The sequence below is a fragment of the Cetorhinus maximus genome, chromosome 30 (genome assembly GCF_964194155.1).
Source record: "Cetorhinus maximus chromosome 30, sCetMax3.hap1.1, whole genome shotgun sequence".
Taxonomy (NCBI): Eukaryota; Metazoa; Chordata; class Chondrichthyes; order Lamniformes; family Cetorhinidae; genus Cetorhinus; species Cetorhinus maximus.
Genome location: NC_135908.1, coordinates 8,852,008 through 8,872,719, shown reverse-complemented (window position 1 = coordinate 8,872,719; position 20,712 = coordinate 8,852,008). Strand labels below are relative to the sequence as shown.

The window sequence follows — 20,712 nt, the reverse complement described above, 5'->3', positions numbered from 1 at the left end:
GCATATTATGTCTTAATTTGTTAAAATGTAACCAATGCTTTAACTTGTTAAGTACTGCCATTGTCAATATTCCATACAACTTAAGTTGTATACAAGAAACAAATTGGATAAGCTTTATTGGAGTAAGGAGGATATCATTGTCTATGACCCTTGTTTACAGCCACAAAACCAACTGTGAAATGGATGCAGTAATTTATAGAAAGGTACGTGCTTGTGCATTGAGTGTTACCTTCTAAAATCTGAAAGGTGGGGGATGTTAAGCAGTTCCAGATGTCAGTATTGATTTCTATCCCACAATTAAGGGTTAGCAAAGAGATGCTCCCAGGTTTGACTTGCACCCACTGGCCTTGTTTTATTTACCATTTCTGAGTCACTGTAACAGGCCTGTCCGGCACTGTCCTTGGGTCTCAGCTCGGGCCTAGGTTGGTTGGGGGAGAGAGGGGGCTCAACGGAGGGGTCATCATACTCCTCTTCCTCAGACTCTACCTCCCATTCGGCGTAAGAGCCTCTAGTCAAGAAATCTGAGCGGGTCCGCGCCATGCGGGCTTTCTTTTTGTGCGCTGGTCTTGCAACCTGATTAACCGAATAACACACACAAAAAAAAATCAAAACACATGTAACTAAAATAAAAATGTCCAAATGACAAGTTGCATCAGCCTGAGCCCTAAAAAAGGCTACATCAGACCAACAAACTATCGGCACCTACAAAAGCACAGCTAGAAAAAACAATGCAATAATAAAAAGGAAAAGTTGGATATAGGAATAAAGAGCAAGACAGGAAAAATTTCAAGAGGTCAATGCTTTTCAAATATTTAACAAAAATGTACTAAGATCCTTGTGAATAGTGGCATCATGCTGGTGTAACACTAAGCTGTACAGAAGGTTTCAAGCTTGATAGCCAGTCACTGCTGAATTAGTGAGGGTTCCTGCCCCTGCACACTATCCAGTGGCTCCTGCTGCAAAGTGCAAGTTTGAATGCCAGGTGAGAACAAGATTGTGCTTAGATGTGATGCTCCCACAGTCAAATCGACTGCGAACCACCAATGCCCAGGCTTACTCATGAAAAACAGCCACTTGGATCAGATACTGGAGGGTGACTGACATGTATGGAATTGTATAACCTGGAACAATTAACATACTCTGGAGATGGGGGAAATGAAAAATTTAATTAAAAAATGGAAGATAAAGACATTTATGCTCATAAAATTTTTGTAAAGCGCGAACTCTGCTTACATACTGCAAATGTTAGCTAGAAGCTGTGGACTTGTTAGTTTCCACAGCTGGATGTAGTACAAGATTTGCCTTAAACAAGCCTCTTTCACCACAAGCTCATGCTCTCTTTAGAAACTACTTCACTGCTGTCTCTGCTCACTGGTCTCCCTCACAAACTGCTAAGGAAACAGGATTAAATTGCTTACATCAGTTACTTTTAACAGTGAAGTTTTCACCATCCTTTCTCTGAAAGCTTGTTCTTCTTTGGAAAGTTCAAATTTTTCCAGATTCACTGAATCCTTGTCAAACCTGTAAAATGCAGTAGTAAATAATAAGCAATATTCAGCTATGTCAATGGCAGGTTTTCCAAGATTTAATAACGTAACTAAGTCCACAGGGGCTCCTCAATGAGCTGGTGGGTAAATATATTGAACATTGTAAAACTGAACCATACAGGCCCAGAATCAATTTCTAGTGTGTACCATGTGTAGGTTGCAGTAGAGTTTGGGCGCTACAATTGTCGCTCTTGTCCCTGTGTTAGATTTGGGGGGTGGTGGGGGGGGGGGGAAGAGGGAGGAGGTAGAGAAGTCAGGCTTCCTGCTCCTGATCTCTATCCAGCGCATCTAGCTCATGCATTGCATCAAACTGGGCAGATAACTAAGTGGCAATGTCAAAAGGTTCCATATATTCACAAAGGACGTTAAATTGAAACCTGTCTGCCCTCAAAGGTAATTGTAAAAAATCCCACAGCAATAGTCAAAGAATAGTGGGGAAGTTCGACCACTGTCCTGGCTATTATTTATCCTTCATCAATATCAGTAACAACCAATTATCTCATTCTATAGCAGTGGTTCAAGAAGGCAGCTCACCGCCACCTTCTCAAGGGCAACTAGGGATGGGCAATAAATGCCGGCCCAGCCAGCGAAGCCCACATCCCGTGAATGAATAAAGAAAAAAACGTGCTGGTTGTGGGAACTTTCTGCTGCAGCTCCCTACATTACAACAGTGACTACACTATGCCTTCTCAAGGGCAACTAGGGATGGACAATAAAGGCTAGCCTAGTGAGCAATGCCCACATCCTGTGAAAGAATAAAAAAAAGGTACTTAGGCAGCTGTGAAATGATTTTGTACACCCTGACATCTTGAAAGGTACTCTATAACTGCATTGGACAAAAACATAGTTAAGCTTGGTTGTAATGCTGACACAGTTGATTTTCTAGGCTCATGTGAAAGAAGGCCACTTTGACATGGTATCAGAGGGCTGCCTGCACCCTTACAACTGAAAGATCAGGACAAGGTTTCACTGACTCCAGGGCAACACTCACCTCCACGCTGAGAATGCCTTCACAAGGCACCCTCCCATGTCCAGTAACTGCTAAGCCAACATCTCACAGTTAGGCAGCACAGAAGGAAAATCCCACAAAGACATTCGGAACATGGAGTTAAATGTTAAATAGCACTCTTACCTCTCTTATGCTGAAATATAGTTCATTAAACAATACTTCTACAACAATTACCACTTAACAACTTACATCATAAATTGAACCTCGAAATTTGTCACCACAGCAGTTGAAAGTGAGTCAGTGGCTTAGAATGCCCAAAACATGAAGAAAAATATTAGCAAGGAATGGATCATCCCTAGTTAATAGCACAAATATCAGGTTGCTTTCTGTTAGTTGAGCTCTGAACAATCTGAATGCCCAGGACAATCTACACATCTTTGACATTGCAACCTGCCCTGGCATCTTCTTCTCTCAGTCAGTTTCCACTTAAATGAGCTATTAGAAAATGGTACTGTGATATTAAGAATTGTCAGTCACAAGGAACCACAAAAAAACCTTAAGATACCATTTCAGAAATGCAATCAGTTTAAATCTGAATGAACCAAAGCCCCTGAAGCTTTTTGCAGTCTCAAATCCCTAATTAGCCATCAATGAATTACAAACACTTTGGATATCACGCTACTTCTTTTTAAAAAAGAGAATGGGACACCATTAGCACTGTTCTAATTCTGCGATTCCAGTTCCACGTTCATCCTCTTTGTGACTCTCTTCTTCCTAATTCTGCAGAATTCTATTCCATATCCCCCCTCATTCTGTATCTCAATTCTGTTAGACTCCACTTCCACTTCATTCTCTCTCTGCATCTTTCTGTGTCTCTTCATTTTTGTTAAGGCTCCAGTTTTACATTGCCCTCCTCTATCAGGTTCGCTAATTCTGCAAAAATCCAGTCCCACACTTTCTGCTCACGTCTCTCCGTTTCACTAATTCTGCAGGACTGCAGCTCCATACTTCCACTGCATGTATCTCTCCCTTTCTTTGTAATTCTATAGGACTGCAATTCTGTGCCTCTGACTGTGCTTGTATCGCTTTTCCTTGCTAGGTGCAACATTGCACCAGATAACCAATATGGAAACATAAAAAAATGACTTGACACTTTAGCACAATATCTATTATTATTGTTTAATCTCTAGCAGTCATGTACAGGCAGAAAAAAAGTATTTTAAAAGGGTCCATACTAAATAATTTATTTCATGGTGGTCCTACTAATAACACAGGCAATAAGCAACAACACAATTTCCATTTCAGGCACCATCATGCCCCAGCAAAGTAAAGCTATCTCTATACAGATATATCTCATACTCCCAGGTCAGCTGCAGATCAGATTGGGAAATAATTAAAGCAATCGAGGTCAAGAACAGCACAGCAGAGTATGGCACAAAAGGAAAGAGGATACACAAGAACTAGAATGTTGGGGGGAGGAGGAGGGGGATAGGTTGAAGTAAAGCTCCCTCTACACTGCTGCATCAAACGCGGTCAGGTCAGGCACAGTATAATTAGATGCAAAACTCCCTCTACAATGTCCCAACCATGTTCCTAAGCCTCACCATCAGAACAGCAACGTCCGATCACTATTTTCCCATTGCTCATGATATCTTGTGGCATTTCTGAATGAGACTGAAAATTTACTGACAGATCAGAAACAATTTTGTGGGCTCACATCCAAGAGACTGTCCAAGACATAGATAGTTATCATGTTGGTAGTTAATAGGTTTAATTGTTTGATCTACATAGAGTTAAATTTATATTAAGTCTTTTGCTTCCCCCAGAAAGAACAGTGCATAAGACTGCACTGTCAAATGGATAGGGTGGGCATGTATGGGCCTGATGGCCTTTTATCTGGACGTAAAGTATTTGCAAAAAGAAAGATGTAAAAGAAAAAACAAATCCAGAAAAGAAATTGACCAAAATCTCTTCCAACTTGGTGCTGTCCTGTCTATGGGTCTAGGTCTTTCACCCAAATTTTTCAATATTGTTAAAAAGAGTACAATCAACCTGGATGTTGGCCTCCAATGCCTTTAAAAAACCTGTACTTAGTACAGTGCACTGTCTTGAACAATTTTCTAAATTATTTTTCCGACATCTCTAGGTTTACCCCATTCCACAAATCAGTTCTTGATCAATAGAACAAGCAGACTGCTTGCTCACTGACAGTGGCAAGATTCTTCATCACTCCCTTGGGAAGCTTTGCCCCAAGGCCAAACATTAAATAACAATGGTGACAAATTGATACCCTATCATTCCACTGGCTGTATATTAAAATACAACACACCAGGATGCAGCTGTTAATTTGGACAACTGCATATTCAAGGAAAATAACTTACTTGCTTAGTGTGGTCTTGTCTTTGGGTAAAAAGAACAAGACATTGGTTCTGTCCTTGGCACTGCCATCTGTAGCCTCTTCCCTTGTGTTTGCAGTGCCTTTCTGAAGTTTAACCTGTCGGGATCGCTCTACACCAGCAACAGGTTCATGGGGCTCCAAGCTGAGTTTTGGGGTCCACCCATCTGGCTTATTCATTTCCTGTTGGCCACTTGGTTGCAGCTCCTTCTTTTCAAAAAACATGCTCATAGGTCTATCTTTTACTCCAGGACGACTTGAGGTATTGTCATTTTCAAAACATTCTGGAGTGTTCAACATTTTAGGCTGAGCAGCTGATATTGAAAGAGAATCTGAATTGATATTTGAATCCCATTTTCTCTCTGGGTGCAAAGTAAGACAAGACTGAGGTCGGTCTGCTTGCTTCCTTGGAGATCTGAAAGGAAGTGGAGGGGATTCATTCTGTCTGCACTGCTCTATTTTCTGCAGTGCTTCCCCTCGCTGTCTCTCAAACATGTCCTTCTCTTGCTTTTCAAATGCTTTGCGTTGTTTCTCCAGGATTTCAGTCTGCTGCCTTATCTGTTCCATCATCTCCTTCTCGTTCTGCTGCCGTTTCTGCTTTTGTCTCTCTGCCTGCTGCACATTTAACCGTTCAAGTCTTTCCAAAATTGCAACTTGAGGGAAGGGGTCTGTGGCTGCATTGTCCACTATGCCAGACAGTTCATCTTTAGAGAATTCACCATCGAGTGGCTGATTGAGTGAAGCGTTGTCACCCTCTCCCATTTCTGTTTTGGGTCCAGCAATAGTGCCTTCGGCTGCATAGTGGTCAGAACTTATAATGATAGTGTCATTTGGCTTAGTGCTACTGGACAGACTGTCATGATTTGGCAATAAGGTAGAGAGAGTGTAATCTGGTTTAGGACTAGAAAACGGACTGTCTCTCAATCTAGGACTGGGAGGTTGATCTTCAGAATTTGACCTTTGAAAATGAAATGAAAACTCTTTATTGGATGATCTCGGGCTTGTGGAAATAAGACTAGGATGATTAGTGTTTGTGTAAGGAGGACTGGAAGACAGGTTCTTTCCATTAAGTTTTAGGCTAGTGGGCAGATTATGATCATTTGGCTTGGGACTTGTTGAAAGATAATCCTGAGTAGTATGTAGGCCAGAATCAGAGACTGGTTCATCACAAACAGTTAAAGACTGTTTTCTCTTCTGTCCATCTTCACAGCTGGGTACCTCAAAACTACCCCTTGAGCTCTCACTATCTGGGGTTCCCTGAGGAGACGGTGAGTTTACATTATCAGATACCAGCTCAGTGGACCAGCGACCCTCCTCTGAGGGAGACACGCCTCCTGATCGCACCTTCAGCAGTTCAAGGCTGAATTTAGCCTGCTCCAATTCTCGCATTCTCCGACTGTGTCTCTTGGCACGCACTACTTTCTGTTTGTCGGGATCTCCAGAAAGGGACTTTGGTCTCTCCCTGACAATCACACCCTGCACCACATTCATACTATTGGGAAAGTCAGAAGTTTCACCCTGCAAATCTACAGAGTTATTACATTCAGAATGGGTTTGTTGACTGTCATTTTCTCTTGAAGTGCACATCTCATTTAGTTCATCTTCAAATTTGTTCAGATCAGTCCTGATGATTTCAGGGAAGTTGTCATCTGGGGTATGTTTGTTCAAGATCCCTGTCTTTTCACTTTCCAGCTCTTTATTCATTTCTTTGAGTTTCTGTCTTCTCAATGCCTGAAACCTGAAATGAAAAGATAGGAATTTAATTTTGAGCATTCAAAGCTCTAGAATCTATGAAAATTGCTCTTAGTCAATTAAAGATCAATGGAGTTCCCTAATAGCTCAGTGGATAAATGTATTCTGACTAGAAGATTCCAAGTTCAACCCAAAATTTGTTTTGAACGTGCTGCCGCAGCTGAGATTGAAAAGATGCTGCAACTAACCTCTGCACCAGAGTTGGGAAGGAGTGTGGCGGGGTTGATTGCTATGCACTGACTCTAACCAGAACATAAGCCCTTTAATGCTAAATACAAGATAACAGTGCCTGTACCTGTAGCTGGCCATGCACCCCATCCAAATCTACAGTACACAAACCAGAGGTAAAACTAGCTCTATGGAACAGTTACCTGCGCCGCACTACAAAACCTCTGTTTGCTGCTTGAATCTTTATGATGCTGTCCCTGAATGCTTTGTATGCTTGCATCTCCTTGTATCGTCGCCAGTGTGTCTGAATGCACAACGCTGCCAGTCTATACTTGCAGTAATCATGCCAGCACCTCTGTATGACAATTGCTGCATCGTGCATTTGCAAGAACATCTTTCTCTGTCTGTAGCCTTTCCACACAGCCTGAATACTGGTCGCTGCTTCATTTAAGACACTGGGGTCTGTGCAAATGGGTTTCTGCTTCATTTTGCATTTTCGCCAATAATTCTACAAAGAAAAATGGAAAAGAAAAAAGGTTATATTTGGAATATCCGATCTCTAACTGCTGCCATGAAAATCAGTAAAACAAACTGTTTCTTATACTGGAACACCAAAAATCTCAAAATATTAAATGTAACATTATATGTGATTTAAAAAAAATACAAGATCCTTGGAATAATGTGTTGGCACAGTGGGTTAATCACTGGACTATAACCTCTGGCACTTGAATTCAGATCCAGTCTGTGAAGAGCATTAAGTAAAATCTTTTTGGGTGGTCTCAGGTTAGTTCCAGACAACGAAAACCCACAGCAAACCTGACATTGAATTGGCGAATCAACTGATGAGGCAACCACCCTAAAGCAGCTCTTTTCAAACCTCCAGATCTAAAAAAACCCTAACAGGATAAACAAATAAGAAATAATAGCACCAATAGAACTGAGTTGCCCAAGCTTTGTGGCCAAGGTAGCATATGGCACACATTTGGACAATTGAAATTTACGTAGTTCAGGGCTACTTATTGTTGTTAACCTTCAGAGAAGCTTCCTCCCAAAATTGGTGTTAAGATTTGTGTTGAGGTTCTATTAACTTAAAGCTGAAAAACAGCAGCTTTCAGTACAAACCTGTATTATAACTGCTGCCTGCTTCATCTGGAGAAACTGCCGCCGCTCGATCATAGCACGGAACCAGCTCTGAAGCAAAACAATTCGTCTCAGGACCTCCTTGTGCAGCATGTCCTGCAGTCTTTGACGCTCAATCTCCTTCATGAATATCTATGGGCAACCATGCACAAATGCAACAGCAAATAATACATGTATCAGAGAGGGAGTAAGTTATGGACAAGTAAATACATTAGAATGTTGGTCAATTGAAACATTACAACAGCTTCCTGTCATACAGCATCTTCAATGCAGCAGAACATCCATGTAAGAGAAGGGGACAAATGGTTTGATGTCCCCCTTCAAACCAAAGTTAAAAAAAGTTAGGTGAAAGGAGTTAAGGGATAATCAAAGGCTTTTAAAGCTGGGAGAAATGCAGCACAGCAGAGGGGTTTAGGGCAGTAGGTCATTTGGATGAGGCAATGGGAAAGTTGTGAATAAAAATGAGGATTTCTAGGGGGAATAAATCTCAATCAGAGCTCCAGCTCACTATCCAGTGACTCCTGCTGGAAAGTGCTTGTTATGGACATTGGATGGGGACAGCATCACATTCAATTGCATTGCCCCAAATGTACAAGCCCCTTGTAGTAGTCACTAACTGGACTCAAAAATGAAAACTGGTATTTTTGGCCTTCAGAAAACCAAAAAGAGGGCGAAACAGACATTTTTTTTAAAAAAAAAGTTTTTCAAACTTTCTACACTTTGTCTTAGAATCCTCAATGTGAGTAATTTAAAGTCACATCATTTCTGCAGAGATTACACACGACAGGTCTAGATTACAAAAGAAATTTCATAATCAAAACAATATGATCTTTCTATAAGCCCTACAGAAATGTGCACCTTAAGTTTTTCAACTGATATGAATTTCCATAGCAACTTTTGTTATCTGTGCACATCATATTCGAATAAGCATATGCAACAGCAGTTTCATAACATAAAACTATTACGTACCATTGTTTTGCCTACTTGATAACTGGTCATGTTGAGGTTCATGTTTCTCAGAAATTCCCCTATGCTGCACTGAGAAGAGATGGTGTCTTGTGGCAAAAGCACATGGAAATGAGCCACAAATTCCTGAAAAATGATATGGAAAAGTTACAAAGTGCATTTCACTTCAGATTTATTGCTGCACCAAATAAAATACCCCACTGCAAGGACATTATCCAGTAACAAATGGGAGTACAGATCAGATAAGGATTACACTCCAAATCAACCTGAATGCATTCCCCCTATTGAGTATTGGGGGATTACATAATTGAATATAATGCCAAAACAAAAATTCTAGTATAGTACCAGGTTTCAAAACTGGCCTACACTGAATAAGTTGATCTCAGCAAAGGCAGTAGTTGGGACACAACAATGGGCCTTAGTGCCACAGTGTGAAGGAGGAAAGAAAGAATAGAAAATCCAGCCAGGCTTTCCATTCTTGATCATCAACCAGGAATCCTGCTAGAAACAGGCATGTGGATGTTGGCTGAGTGCTGCTTGATAATGATATTACCAACAAATGATCTGAACACACTCATTGTCTGTGTTTGAGAGTGAACATTGGTCACTGGGGAGTGATACTGGAGGATGCCAGCAGCCATGAAGCCGTAATGCAGCAAGAGTTAGTAGTCAGGAAAGACAAGAAAAACTGAGGATTTAAAAAAAAAAAATTACTCCACTAAGCTAAGGCAGCAGGATTGAGCCAATCATACTTGGGTTAAAATTTATAGGCAGTCTGCCCTGAACTGACCACAGCCCACCATAGTCGAAAACATAGTCACAGGTGTTAATGCCGACAAAAATTCAACTCAGTTCTGTATTTTAAAAAAATATCAGACACAAGCTTGCATTTGCTAAAGTTTTAAAAATACAAACCAACCATTCAAGTTTGGATACAAATTCCCCCCTTAAACTGGGTTAAATTTAACTCAGTGATGAACACATCTCAACCACTGTCAAATCAACATCAATTGATCTATAATGTTTATATTACACTCTTTAAATTGACACCATTAATGAATCTGAATCAAAGCAGAATTGAGCAGCGCATTGGAATCCCCATGCCCCAAGTAACCAGAAGTTCTCACCTGGAAGGTGTACTTAATACTGTATCCTGATTGTCGTATCCTGACTGTTTCCAACATGCCCGTGTACCGCAGCTGTCTCAGGACTAGGTGATCATTGAAGCGCAATGGAAGCTGTAATGTTGACAAAAAAAAGGTTATGGAGAACTACAAGGAGCAACAATTTCAACACATCACCAATAATTCATGCAAGACAACTTGCATGTGGTTTTGACTATTTCTCCCCAACCTGGGAAGGCCCTGATAATACCCATCTCATGCACCTGGACAGAATACAGGAAAACCCACTTGACAGATGGTCTCTCTCACTCCTAAACATAAACCCACTATTCATGTCCTTCCAGCTCACTCCCAACCATTGCATTGCTAACTTTTACGACAATTGTTCCTCCAGATTTCCTCTCATTCCTCTTGATGAGTGTGCACAACATTGCATTTGTTTCTTCTCTTTCCTACATCACCACCGTGCTAAAATCAAGTTCCATTATACCATCTCCAATGTTGATGGCTTTCCAGGACCCCCTTAACTCCCTCAGCCTTTCCTTGTTACAATCTACAAAAAATATAAACATGACGTCAACTAAATCACAACATTTAAAATTTATCCAGTCATCTCTTACCCTATTCAATAAACATGGTATAATTATATTAATGGTGTTATTTAGATGAGAAAAACCCACACTCTACCCATTGTAGCATCCATTTTTAAAAAAATAATTTGAGAGTTTTCAGCTTCACTGTTGAAGCAGCTTTAGGCTTTAAAGGAATCGTTTAAGTGTAAGGTTTCGGTGGCTGTTTGTCCTACTCATGCAATTTAGCCGACAGCCTTTTAACTTGGCTTCTCAACACATTGATTTTCAAGTATAGCAATAGGTACTAAAAGTTAGTTACCTTTTCTGCATTTGATCGGATGCACTTGACAAAGTAGGGCTCTGCCTGTCCCAGAGTCTCCATGAGCTTATTGAGGGAAGCCTGCATGAGAGAAAATATAAAATGCCGAATTACTGCAGTACCTGGAGTCTAGGAGCTAAGATCAAATGGACACAAAACAAATCTAGCTCAGAAAATGCAATATCATTTAAAAGGCCATAAAAAGTCATGTAAGTCACATTGTGGTCAGTTATATTTATTTTGGGTGAAGAATATGCAGAGCTAGACTTGGTTCAACAATATTCTCCTAAAACTCCTCTTTGAATTTCAAATCATCAGTTTTCTTTTTATTCTACATCTAGTCTGTTTTAATCACCATGCTCAGCTAAGCAGAAGCACCCTCATCTTTGAGTCAAAAGGTCGTGGGTTCAAAAAGATAGTCTAAGCTGACACTCCAGTGCAGCACTGAGAGCGCTGTACTGTCAGAATCACAGAATATTACGGCACAGAGGCAGCCATTCGGCCCATCATGCCTGCACTGGCTCTCCGAATGAGCATTATGGTTTAGTGTCATTCTTCTGCCTTTTCCCCATGCCCTTGCACATTGTTTCTATTCAAATAATCATCTAATGCCCTCTTGATTACCTCAATTGAACCTGCCTGCACCACAATTCCAGGCAGCCTATTCTAGATTCGAACCACTCGCTGTGAGAAAGAGCTTTTGCTCACATCACATTTGTTTCTTTTGCAAGTCGCTTTAAATTTGTGCTCTCTTTTTTGATCCTTTTACGAGTGGGAACAGTTTCTCCCTATCTACTCTATCCAGCCCCCTTATGATTTTGAATGCCTCTACCAAATCTCCTCTTAGCCTTCTCCTCTCCAAAGAGAACAGTTCCAGCCTCTCCAATCTCTTCATAACTGAAGTTTCTCATTCCTCGAACCATTCTTGTAAACCTCTTCTGCACTCTCTCCAGTGCGTTCACATCCTTCCTATAGTGTGGCACCCAGAACTGTACACAATACTTCAGCTGAGGTTCAACTTGTATAAGATCAGCATAATCTCTCTGCTCTTGTACCCTATGCCCCTTTTAATAAAGCCCAGGATACGGTATGCTTTACTAACTGCTCTCTCTACCTGTCCTGCCACCTTCAATGATCTATGCACATTTACACCCAAGTCCTTCTGCTCCTGCACCCCCTTTAGAATTGTATCCCTTATTTTATATTGTCTCTCCATGTTCTTCCTACCAAAATGCACCATCCTTTAGACGCGGTATTAAACAGAGACTCCATCTGTCCTCTCAGGGGGATTGAAATCATGCCATAGGATCTTTTAAAGAAAAACAGTGGAGATAATCCACAGTCCTGACTATCATTTATCCCTCCACCAACATTTAATTGAAACATGTTAACTGACCATTTATCTCATTGCTGCTTGTGGAATGCTGCAACTGCAAATTGGCTGCTGCATTTCCCTACATCACAACAATGAGTACACTTCAAACGTACTGCATTAGCTGTGAAATGCTTTGGGATGTGCTGAGAGTAAAAGGAGCTGTATAAATGCATGCTCTTTGTTTCGTAGAGCTGCATTTTCTATTAAAAAAACCTTCAAATTATGTTCCTTCCCCAAAGGAAGGTTCTGAAAGCTTCTCCTTGTTCTCAGAGGTAAATCCAGAGATCCTATTCAACCTTATATTACACTGCCTTAGCTCAGTTATCATGCTTGGCATGTCATTCCCATGGTCCGAGCAGCTCAGGAACTATCATATTCCACAAAATATTCAATCATCTCAACCTATTCTTATCTTCAATCCCAATGCTCAATTGTTATTAATCCGTCTCTTATTTTGCAAATGAAAATCAAACAGCAATGACTGCAATAGCTGCAAGTCTATTCCATAAGCAAACAACTGAGGACAGAGGGAAAATGAGAAAAGTGCTTTTAATCCCAAGACTTACACGAGAACTGTGGAACCAAATACATGTCATGAGGAGGAAGAAAACTGGGAGAATGAAAATATTGTACAGGGTGATGATTAAATACTGTACAAGTGTAGGCTCTTTATGCCATAAGGACAGAACTGAACACATAAATAACTGGCACTTAAGATAAATAAGGTGCCTTTTTGAGCTCGTTAACACATGACAGAAAGCCCAAAAACAAAAAAATACACACAACTTTAAACATTCAAAGAGCTTTCAGGACTCACCACTCTACAATCAAGCTCTGGTATTTGAGACTGAAGATTGATATTCAACATGCTACATACAATACAAGGAAGGAAGACAGTAAGATGGAGAATCAGTCACCTGCGTCATGTATTTACCTGGAATTGGGCACTAATGCTGGGTGTTTTTTTCTTTTTGTGCAAATGGAGCAAAGACTTGGTAATGCGGTCATGAAGTGTCAGGCTTGCCAGGTACTTCAAAGACTTCACATCTAATAAGTGCTGGAGGTGTCAGATAAACAAAAGTCGCAATGTTAAATCAGCTGAAATCACTTCCACAAGTATTTAGATGTCAGAAGCTGCACATCTGTGTCAGTATCGGAGGGAGAAAATTAGAGTAAGAAGGTAAAACATCAGACAGTAAGTTACACATTCTATATATCTATTCAATTAAAAAAACTAAAGCGAAAAAAGGGAAAGTTGCTAATACTAGATACATAGATCAGTCAGCACCTGTAAAGAGAATGGATGGGTTAAGACTCATTCAGCAGCTATCTCCATCATAATTGACACTTAAACAATTATTTTTCATATATTTATTCACCTCCCCTTTTAAAAAGTATTATTGATTCTGCTTCCACTATTGCTTCTGATGGAGCATTCCATGTTCTAACAACCCTAGGCATAAAAATAAGTCTCCAACTGCTCCCTTTGCTGTTCGGGTAATGATCTTTTAATTCATGCCCTCCAGTTAACAATTCATCAACCAGTTAGAGATATAGGTTTTCCCCTTTAACTAATCAAAAACCCCTTATATTTTGAACACCTCTATGAGATCTCCTCTTAACCTTCTCTGTTGTAGTGAAAAGAGCTCCAGTTTTCCAGTCATTTCTTGTAATTAAAGCCTTCCATCTCTGCCAACATTCTAAGTGAGTCTCCTCTACAACCAATCCATAATCTCCAGAGAGATGCCAAGGTTAAGTGCCCAAAAGATAAAACAATATTTCAATTTCAGCACAACCATATGTATGTATCACAGGACCGAAGCTGCTCCATGTTACCTTTCCCATAAGAGATTACTCACGCTTCATGCTATCTTGGCTCCTTCCTACGTTCTCAGAGAAGTGATTGGGCACACCACTTAGGCTGATTAAAGCAACCTGAAATACTGTGACCCAACACTCCATCACAGGTCTATTAAGGACAAATAGGAAGTTTGCTGATTGGAACAGTGACATTTATGGTGTGATAATGAACCAAGTTCAAATCCGAATGTGCTAAATTTGCTAACCACTGTCTGGGTAGAGGTGGAAAATATGCATATTCGTCGTCAGGAGAGAACATGAAGAAGCTTGGCTGTGATGACTCAGCACTCAACACATGCCATGTAAGTAATCCATGAAGAAAAGCAACTCTGGGAGCGCACTAGCAAATATGGGACAATACTGCAACAAGGATAAGCACCTTCAAAAGAGGGGAGGAAATTGATGAAAAACATCTCAGACACTAAGAAAAAATGGAAGTGTGTCATTTTCTTTAACTGCCTCCTGAAGTCATAACACATCATTCGCCAGTGAGGCAGTGGTGATTAAGTCATAGGGAATACCACTGAGTCATCAGGCTGCCCATGCTTTAGTCAAGCTTTGAAACGGATTCACAAATACACAAGTGCCACTTAGAGACAGTGTGCTGTGGAGACCTGTGAGAAGTTAGGGTTAGCACTGTTTTAAGTCTGCTTCTTATAGCTTTTGTAGTGATGGAGCCAAGATTCCAAGTATGACGTATGGTTGTGTCCTCTGTTCTAAGTTGTTAAAATGTTGCAAGTAAATGGATCCAATTCAAAATTATTCAAATGATACTGCTATAAAAGATACTCTTAATGTTTACAAAGAAGTAAAAATTAAACTGAATTCATAATACTGATGGGGCAGTAATTGGCCAGTTTGGAATTGTCCTGCTTTTTATGGACATGACATACCTAGGCAGTTTTCCACACTGCCGGGTAGATGCCAATGTAGTAGCTGTACTGGAACAGCTTGGCTAAGGGAGCAGCTAGTTCTGGAGCACAAGTGACCCACAGCACTTCATGGATGCCCAGTTTTGAGTTGTTAGATCTGTCTGAAATCTATCCGTTTGGCACAATGGGAGTGCCACACAACACAATGGAGGGTATCCTCAATGTGAAGACAGAACTCCTACCAATGGTGTCATGGACAGATGCATCTGCGACAAGTAGATTGGTGAGGACGAGGTTAAGTAGGTTTTTCCCTCTCATTGGTTCCCTCACCACCTGCCACAGGCCCAGTCTAGCAGCTATGTCCTTTAGGACTTGGCTAGCCCAGTCAGTAATCGTGCAACCGAGCCACTCATGTTGATGAACATTGTCACCCACCCAGTGTACATTATGCCTTAGCCACTCTCAGTGCTTCCTCCAAGTGGTGTTCAACATGGAGGAGTACTGATTCATCAGTTGAAGGTGGGGAAGGGTGTGGGGAAAGGGGGGAAGCAGTAGGTGGTAATCAACAGGAGGTTTCCTTTCCCATGTTTGACCTGATACCATGAGACCTCATGGCGTCCAGGTCAATTTTGAGAACTCCCAGGGCAACTCCCTCCCGACTGTATACCACTGTTCCACTACTTCTGGTGGGATGGTGATGGCAGTGACTGGGTACGGTATGATTCCGTGAGTATGACTATGTTGCTTGACTAGTCTGTGAGACAGCTCTTCCAATTTTGGTGCAAGCCCCAGGAGGACTTTGCAGGGTTGATAGAGCTGTGTTTGCCATTGTTGTTTCTGGTGCCTAGGTCGATGCCGGGCGATCCATCTGGTTTCATTCCTTTTTGTAGACTTTGTTGCGATTTTGACACAACTGAGTGGTTTGCTAGGCCATGAGGTGATATACTTTGGAAGGAGTAATTTGACAAGGAAATATTCAATGAATGGCTTGACACTAGGAAGTTCTGAGGAACAAAGGGACCTTGGCGTGTGTCCATAGATCTCTGAAGGCGGAGGGGCATGTTGGTGGAGTGGTGAAAAAAGCATATGGGACACTTGCCTTTATCAATCGAGGCATAGATTACAAAAGTAGGGAGATCATGTTGGAGTTGTATAGAACCTTGGTGAGGCCACAGCTGGAGTACTGTGTGCAGTTCTGGTCGCCACATTATAGGAAGGATGTGATTGCACTGGAGGGGGTGCAGAGGAGATTCACCAGGATGTTGCCTGGGATGAAACATTTAAGTTATGAAGAAAGGTTGGATAGACTAAGGTTATTTTTGTTGGAGCAGAGAAGACTGAGGAGCGACCTGATCGAGGTGTACAAGATTATGAGGGGCATGGACAGGGTGGATAGGGAGCAGCTGTTCCCCTTAGTTGAAGGGTCAGTCACAAGGGGACATAAGTTCAAGGTGAGGAGCAGGAGGTTTAGGGGGGATGTGAGGAAAAGTTTTTTTACCCAGAGGGTGGTGACGGTCTGGAATGCACTGCCTGGGAGAGTGGTGGAGGCGGGTTGCCTCACATCCTTTAAAAAGTACCCGGATGAGTATGTAGGCCAGGTATGGACAGCAGATTTCCTTCCCTAAAGAACATTAGTTTTTTTTTTACGACAATCGTCAATGGTTTCATGGTCACTATTACCGAGATTAGCTTTTTTTAATTCAAGATTTATTAACTGAATTTTAATTTCCACTATCTGCGGTGGCAGGATTCGACCCCATGTTTTCAGACATGACATGACCACTACGCCACCGAATTTGCAAAGATTGACCAGAAAGTAAAAGTCCATAGGATCCAAGGGAAAGCGGCAAGCTACATCCAAACTTACTGCAATGACAAGAAACATGGTTGACGGGTGTTTTTGTGGCTGGAAGGCTTGCTCCTCTGGGTTTCTACAGGGTTCAGAACAAAATCTCTTGCTTTTTGTAGCATACATTGGTTATTTAGACTTAACTGTAGGGGACATGATTAAGAACTTTGCAGATGATACCTTCATCCTGGGATAAATGGCTTATATGATAAATAAAGATTAACAGGTTAGGCCTACACTCATTTGGAATTTTGAAGTATGAAAGCTGATCTTATTGAAACATATAAGTTCTGGAGGGGACTTGATGGGGTGGTTACCAGGAGCATGTTTCCTCTTGTTGGCACAGTTTAAGAATAAGAGATTCCCTTTTAAGATGGAGACGTGGAGAACATTTTTCTCTCAGAGGGTCGTTAGTATGTGGAATTCTCTTCCCCAGAAAGCAGTGGAAGCTGTGTCATTGAATTTAGATTTAGATAGATTTTTGATTGACAAGGGAGTCAAGGGTTCTGGAGGGCAGAGAGGAAGGCAGAATTGAGGCCATAACCAGATCAGCCATGATCTTACCAAATGGTTGAGCCTGCTCGAGGAGTCGAATGGCCTACTCCTAAGTCCTATGTTCCTATGAAAATTGACCCTATGGTTAATAGTGAGGAAAATTGCTGCCGACTCCAGGAAACTATCAATGGACTGGTCACGTGGGAAGAAAAGTGGCAAATGAAATTCAATCCAGAGAAGTGTGAGGTAAAGCATTTGGGGAGGACAAACAAGGCAAGGCAATACACAATAAACAGTGATACTGAAAGAGTAGGGGAACACAGGATCTTAGTGTGCATGTCCATAGATTCTTGAAGGTAGCAGGACAGTTAGATAAGTGATTAACAGGGCATACAGGACACTTTCCTTATTAGTCGAGGTATAGAATAAAAGAGCAGGGAGGTTATGCTAGAACTGTATAACACACTAGTTAGACCACAGCTAGAATACTGTGTATAGTTCTAGCCACCATGTTACAGGAAGAATATGATTACACTAGAGAAATAACAAAAGAGATCTTCAAGGTTGTTGCCAAGGCTAAAAGCTTTTAGCTCAACAGAGGTCAATAACCACGGGGCATAGTTTTAGAATAACTGGCAGAAGGATTTGAGAGGAGTTGGAGAATTTTTTTCTCCAAGAACGTTTTGGGGTCACTGAAGGAGTGGAAGAGGCAGCAACCCTCATTGTATTTACAAAGTACTTGGATATGCAATTTAAGTGCCATAATCCACAGAACTATAACCTAAGAGCCGGTAAGTGGGATTAGGTTCGATAGCTCTTTCTGGGCTGGTAAAGGCACAAATGGCACAGAAGGAGGCCATTCAGCCCAAAGTATCTATGATATAGAGCAGCCAAGATCTCGTTGAAAGGCAGAACAGGTTCGAGGGGGCTGAATGGGTCTCCGCCTCTCCAGCTTTTGTTATGGGTTAACAAATAAATATTTGGATGAAGTACAAGTGGTGGTACCTCGACTGTACCCCACAAGAGTCAGGGCAAGGAGGAGGAAAACTGCAGAACAAAACCTTACTGCCCAATTTGAAATTTTAGAAAGGTCTCTTGAATAGTCACTTTAACATTTGCACAAAATACAATAATGAGTATTAGGTAAAATTTATAATTTTACCCTGAAGACAAAGGACTGATTCAATTTAGACAGAAAAAGAAAGAGGAATTCACACTCTCACCTTTGGTAGAACAGGTTTGGTTTTGGTGTTCCTGTTCCTCCTATTGAAAGAACACAACAGGTGTTACGCAGCAAGTACATCTCATTGAGGCAGCAAGTAGTCAGTGTCACTAAAACAAAGCATTCCACTGGGTTTCTTGAATCACACATCCTATGATAATTTTTGTCAAATCTTACTGTATAAAATCCACTTGTAAATATTGACAGTCCCAGGGATCATTACTAATATTAACACATACCCAGGAAGCCCCTTGTTTCAATTTTGAAAAGGGTGACAACCATCCAAAGGAAAACATTAAACCAAGTTTGAACTCCAGGTGAGAGTCATCTGGGTGGAGGCTAAGGCAGATGGAAAATATTTCCTGGTCCACAAATCCCAGTCCTCATCTGCCTGGGTCATATCAGCCTTTTTCCTGAATCCAGTGGAAAATGCTAGCTGGCCAGCAAGTGGGACTGGGATTTCATCCAATACGAGACCACTGCAAGGAACCCAAAGGAATAATGAAAGGCCACAGACCTGAAACATTAAATGTTTCTCTCTCCACAGATACTGAGACCTACTGAGTATTTCCAGAATTTTCTGCTTTTTATCAGCCCAAAGTAATGGTACCAGCACTCAGGTAATTCGGTACCAGCACTCAGTCAGAAGGGGTCGGAAGGGCTCCATGGGCTTGTGGGAGAGGGGAGAGCAAAACTTAGTGAAAGACAGGCATAGCTGATCCTCCTGATCCATAAAGAAACATAAAATAAAAAAAAGTTTTCTAGGTTCCACTTGCCTCCAAATCCACTTGTCACCAGGGCGGTCTGGCAATGAAACCACTACAACTTGCCCACATTGGCCTTGGGTTAAAATTGCAATTGGAGATCCCAAAGACATAACGAGAGCTCTGTCTACATATTTAAACAGGGACCACGCTATCTTCTAGGGGACGTCTTGTTCACCTTCTTAAACGAGTCAGCTAAAATTACAACTGTGTGACTAGAGGAGGCAAGTCACTGTGTCTATTTTTGACTGACTGCCTGCTTCTTTGCCTCATTATTACAGTAGCTGTTTTTATACTTTCTATAGCTGTACATTAATAAAGTGCTAGCATATCAATAAATACAATGAAATGTAGAAAAACAACAAAACAGAAAACTCAAGACATTATCAATCTGGCATAAGGTGCTGTGAAGCTGAAAATCAAGAGAAGCTTGATGTCTTTTCAGAAGTCAATCTGAAAATCATCAGATGACTCGGGCTCCCACAACTTGACAATGCCATAACTTAACAGGGAATGGACTGAGGTTGGTTAAGCAGGGGTTTTATGGCCCACAAGAACAGTCACCAAGGATATAAACTGCAGAAAAATATTTATATTTTCAAATATGCATTTTTGTTTTTAATTTTTTCAGCGCTGAGCACTTGTTGTACCAGTTAATTTGTTTGCAAATATCCTTGTGCAATTTTAACTTGGGTGCTTATTTTATTTGCATGATCTCATAAAACAAGTGCATTAATAGGAGTACATTAATAGTTCCCATTTGCTCATTTTAAAAATTGTTTTACCCTTGTATGGGTGGCAACCATTCAGAGATTATCCAAATTGGAGTATCAAATAATTTTAAACTCTTAAAACTGTACAGAATGCTACTGATGTGCATGGATAAGCATGCAAAGAATTAAAGGAGTGTTGTATGATGTCCCCATCCAATTGTATCCAATACAAGGGTTAAAAGTAGATTTCTACCTTCTTGTGAATGATTCATTAATGGGGGAGGGGGGGAAGAGAGAGAGAGAGAGAGCGTGGGGGGGGGGCATTAGACAGTGACCATTCTATACAAAGACGTAGAAATATTTGCTGTGAAAACATTTAAACATATTGGTGATTGTCAAATAAATTGATAACCTACTATCATGCCTAGTCCAAGTGGCCATTCTTTATTTGTGACATTCAACTGTGAGTATTGGCAAGGTATTCAACAACGGAAGGCATCTTAGTTAAGTCCACCATCGATACTCACTTTCCAAAAGGGGTAACTGGATCACAAGCAGGAAACCTGGCTGATGCTTTTTCCTCTGCCTAACCCAGAGGTACTGAGGTTAACTGGGGTGCCAACTGGGATG

General features: G+C 41.1%; 1 protein-coding gene across 4 annotated transcripts in view; it reads right to left on the bottom strand.

Annotated features, from left to right (window-relative positions):
- The window catches only part of myo9aa (myosin IXAa), a 283,263-nt gene that overhangs the window by 46,647 nt on the left and 215,904 nt on the right, over positions 1–20,712 (bottom strand). For 3 of the 4 annotated variants that reach the window (XM_078532398.1, XM_078532400.1, XM_078532399.1), the window contains 10 exons: positions 18,607–18,646; positions 13,242–13,364; positions 10,933–11,013; positions 10,045–10,155; positions 8,921–9,043; positions 7,934–8,083; positions 7,015–7,319; positions 4,878–6,629; positions 1,419–1,521; positions 361–573 (listed from right to left, as the gene is read on the bottom strand). In XM_078532398.1, the coding sequence (XP_078388524.1) occupies positions 361–573; positions 1,419–1,521; positions 4,878–6,629; positions 7,015–7,319; positions 7,934–8,083; positions 8,921–9,043; positions 10,045–10,155; positions 10,933–11,013; positions 13,242–13,364; positions 18,607–18,646 (3,001 nt within the window). The remainder of the gene's footprint in view (positions 1–360; positions 574–1,418; positions 1,522–4,877; positions 6,630–7,014; positions 7,320–7,933; positions 8,084–8,920; positions 9,044–10,044; positions 10,156–10,932; positions 11,014–13,241; positions 13,365–18,606; positions 18,647–20,712) is intronic. The other variant, XM_078532401.1, reaches the window with a different exon arrangement.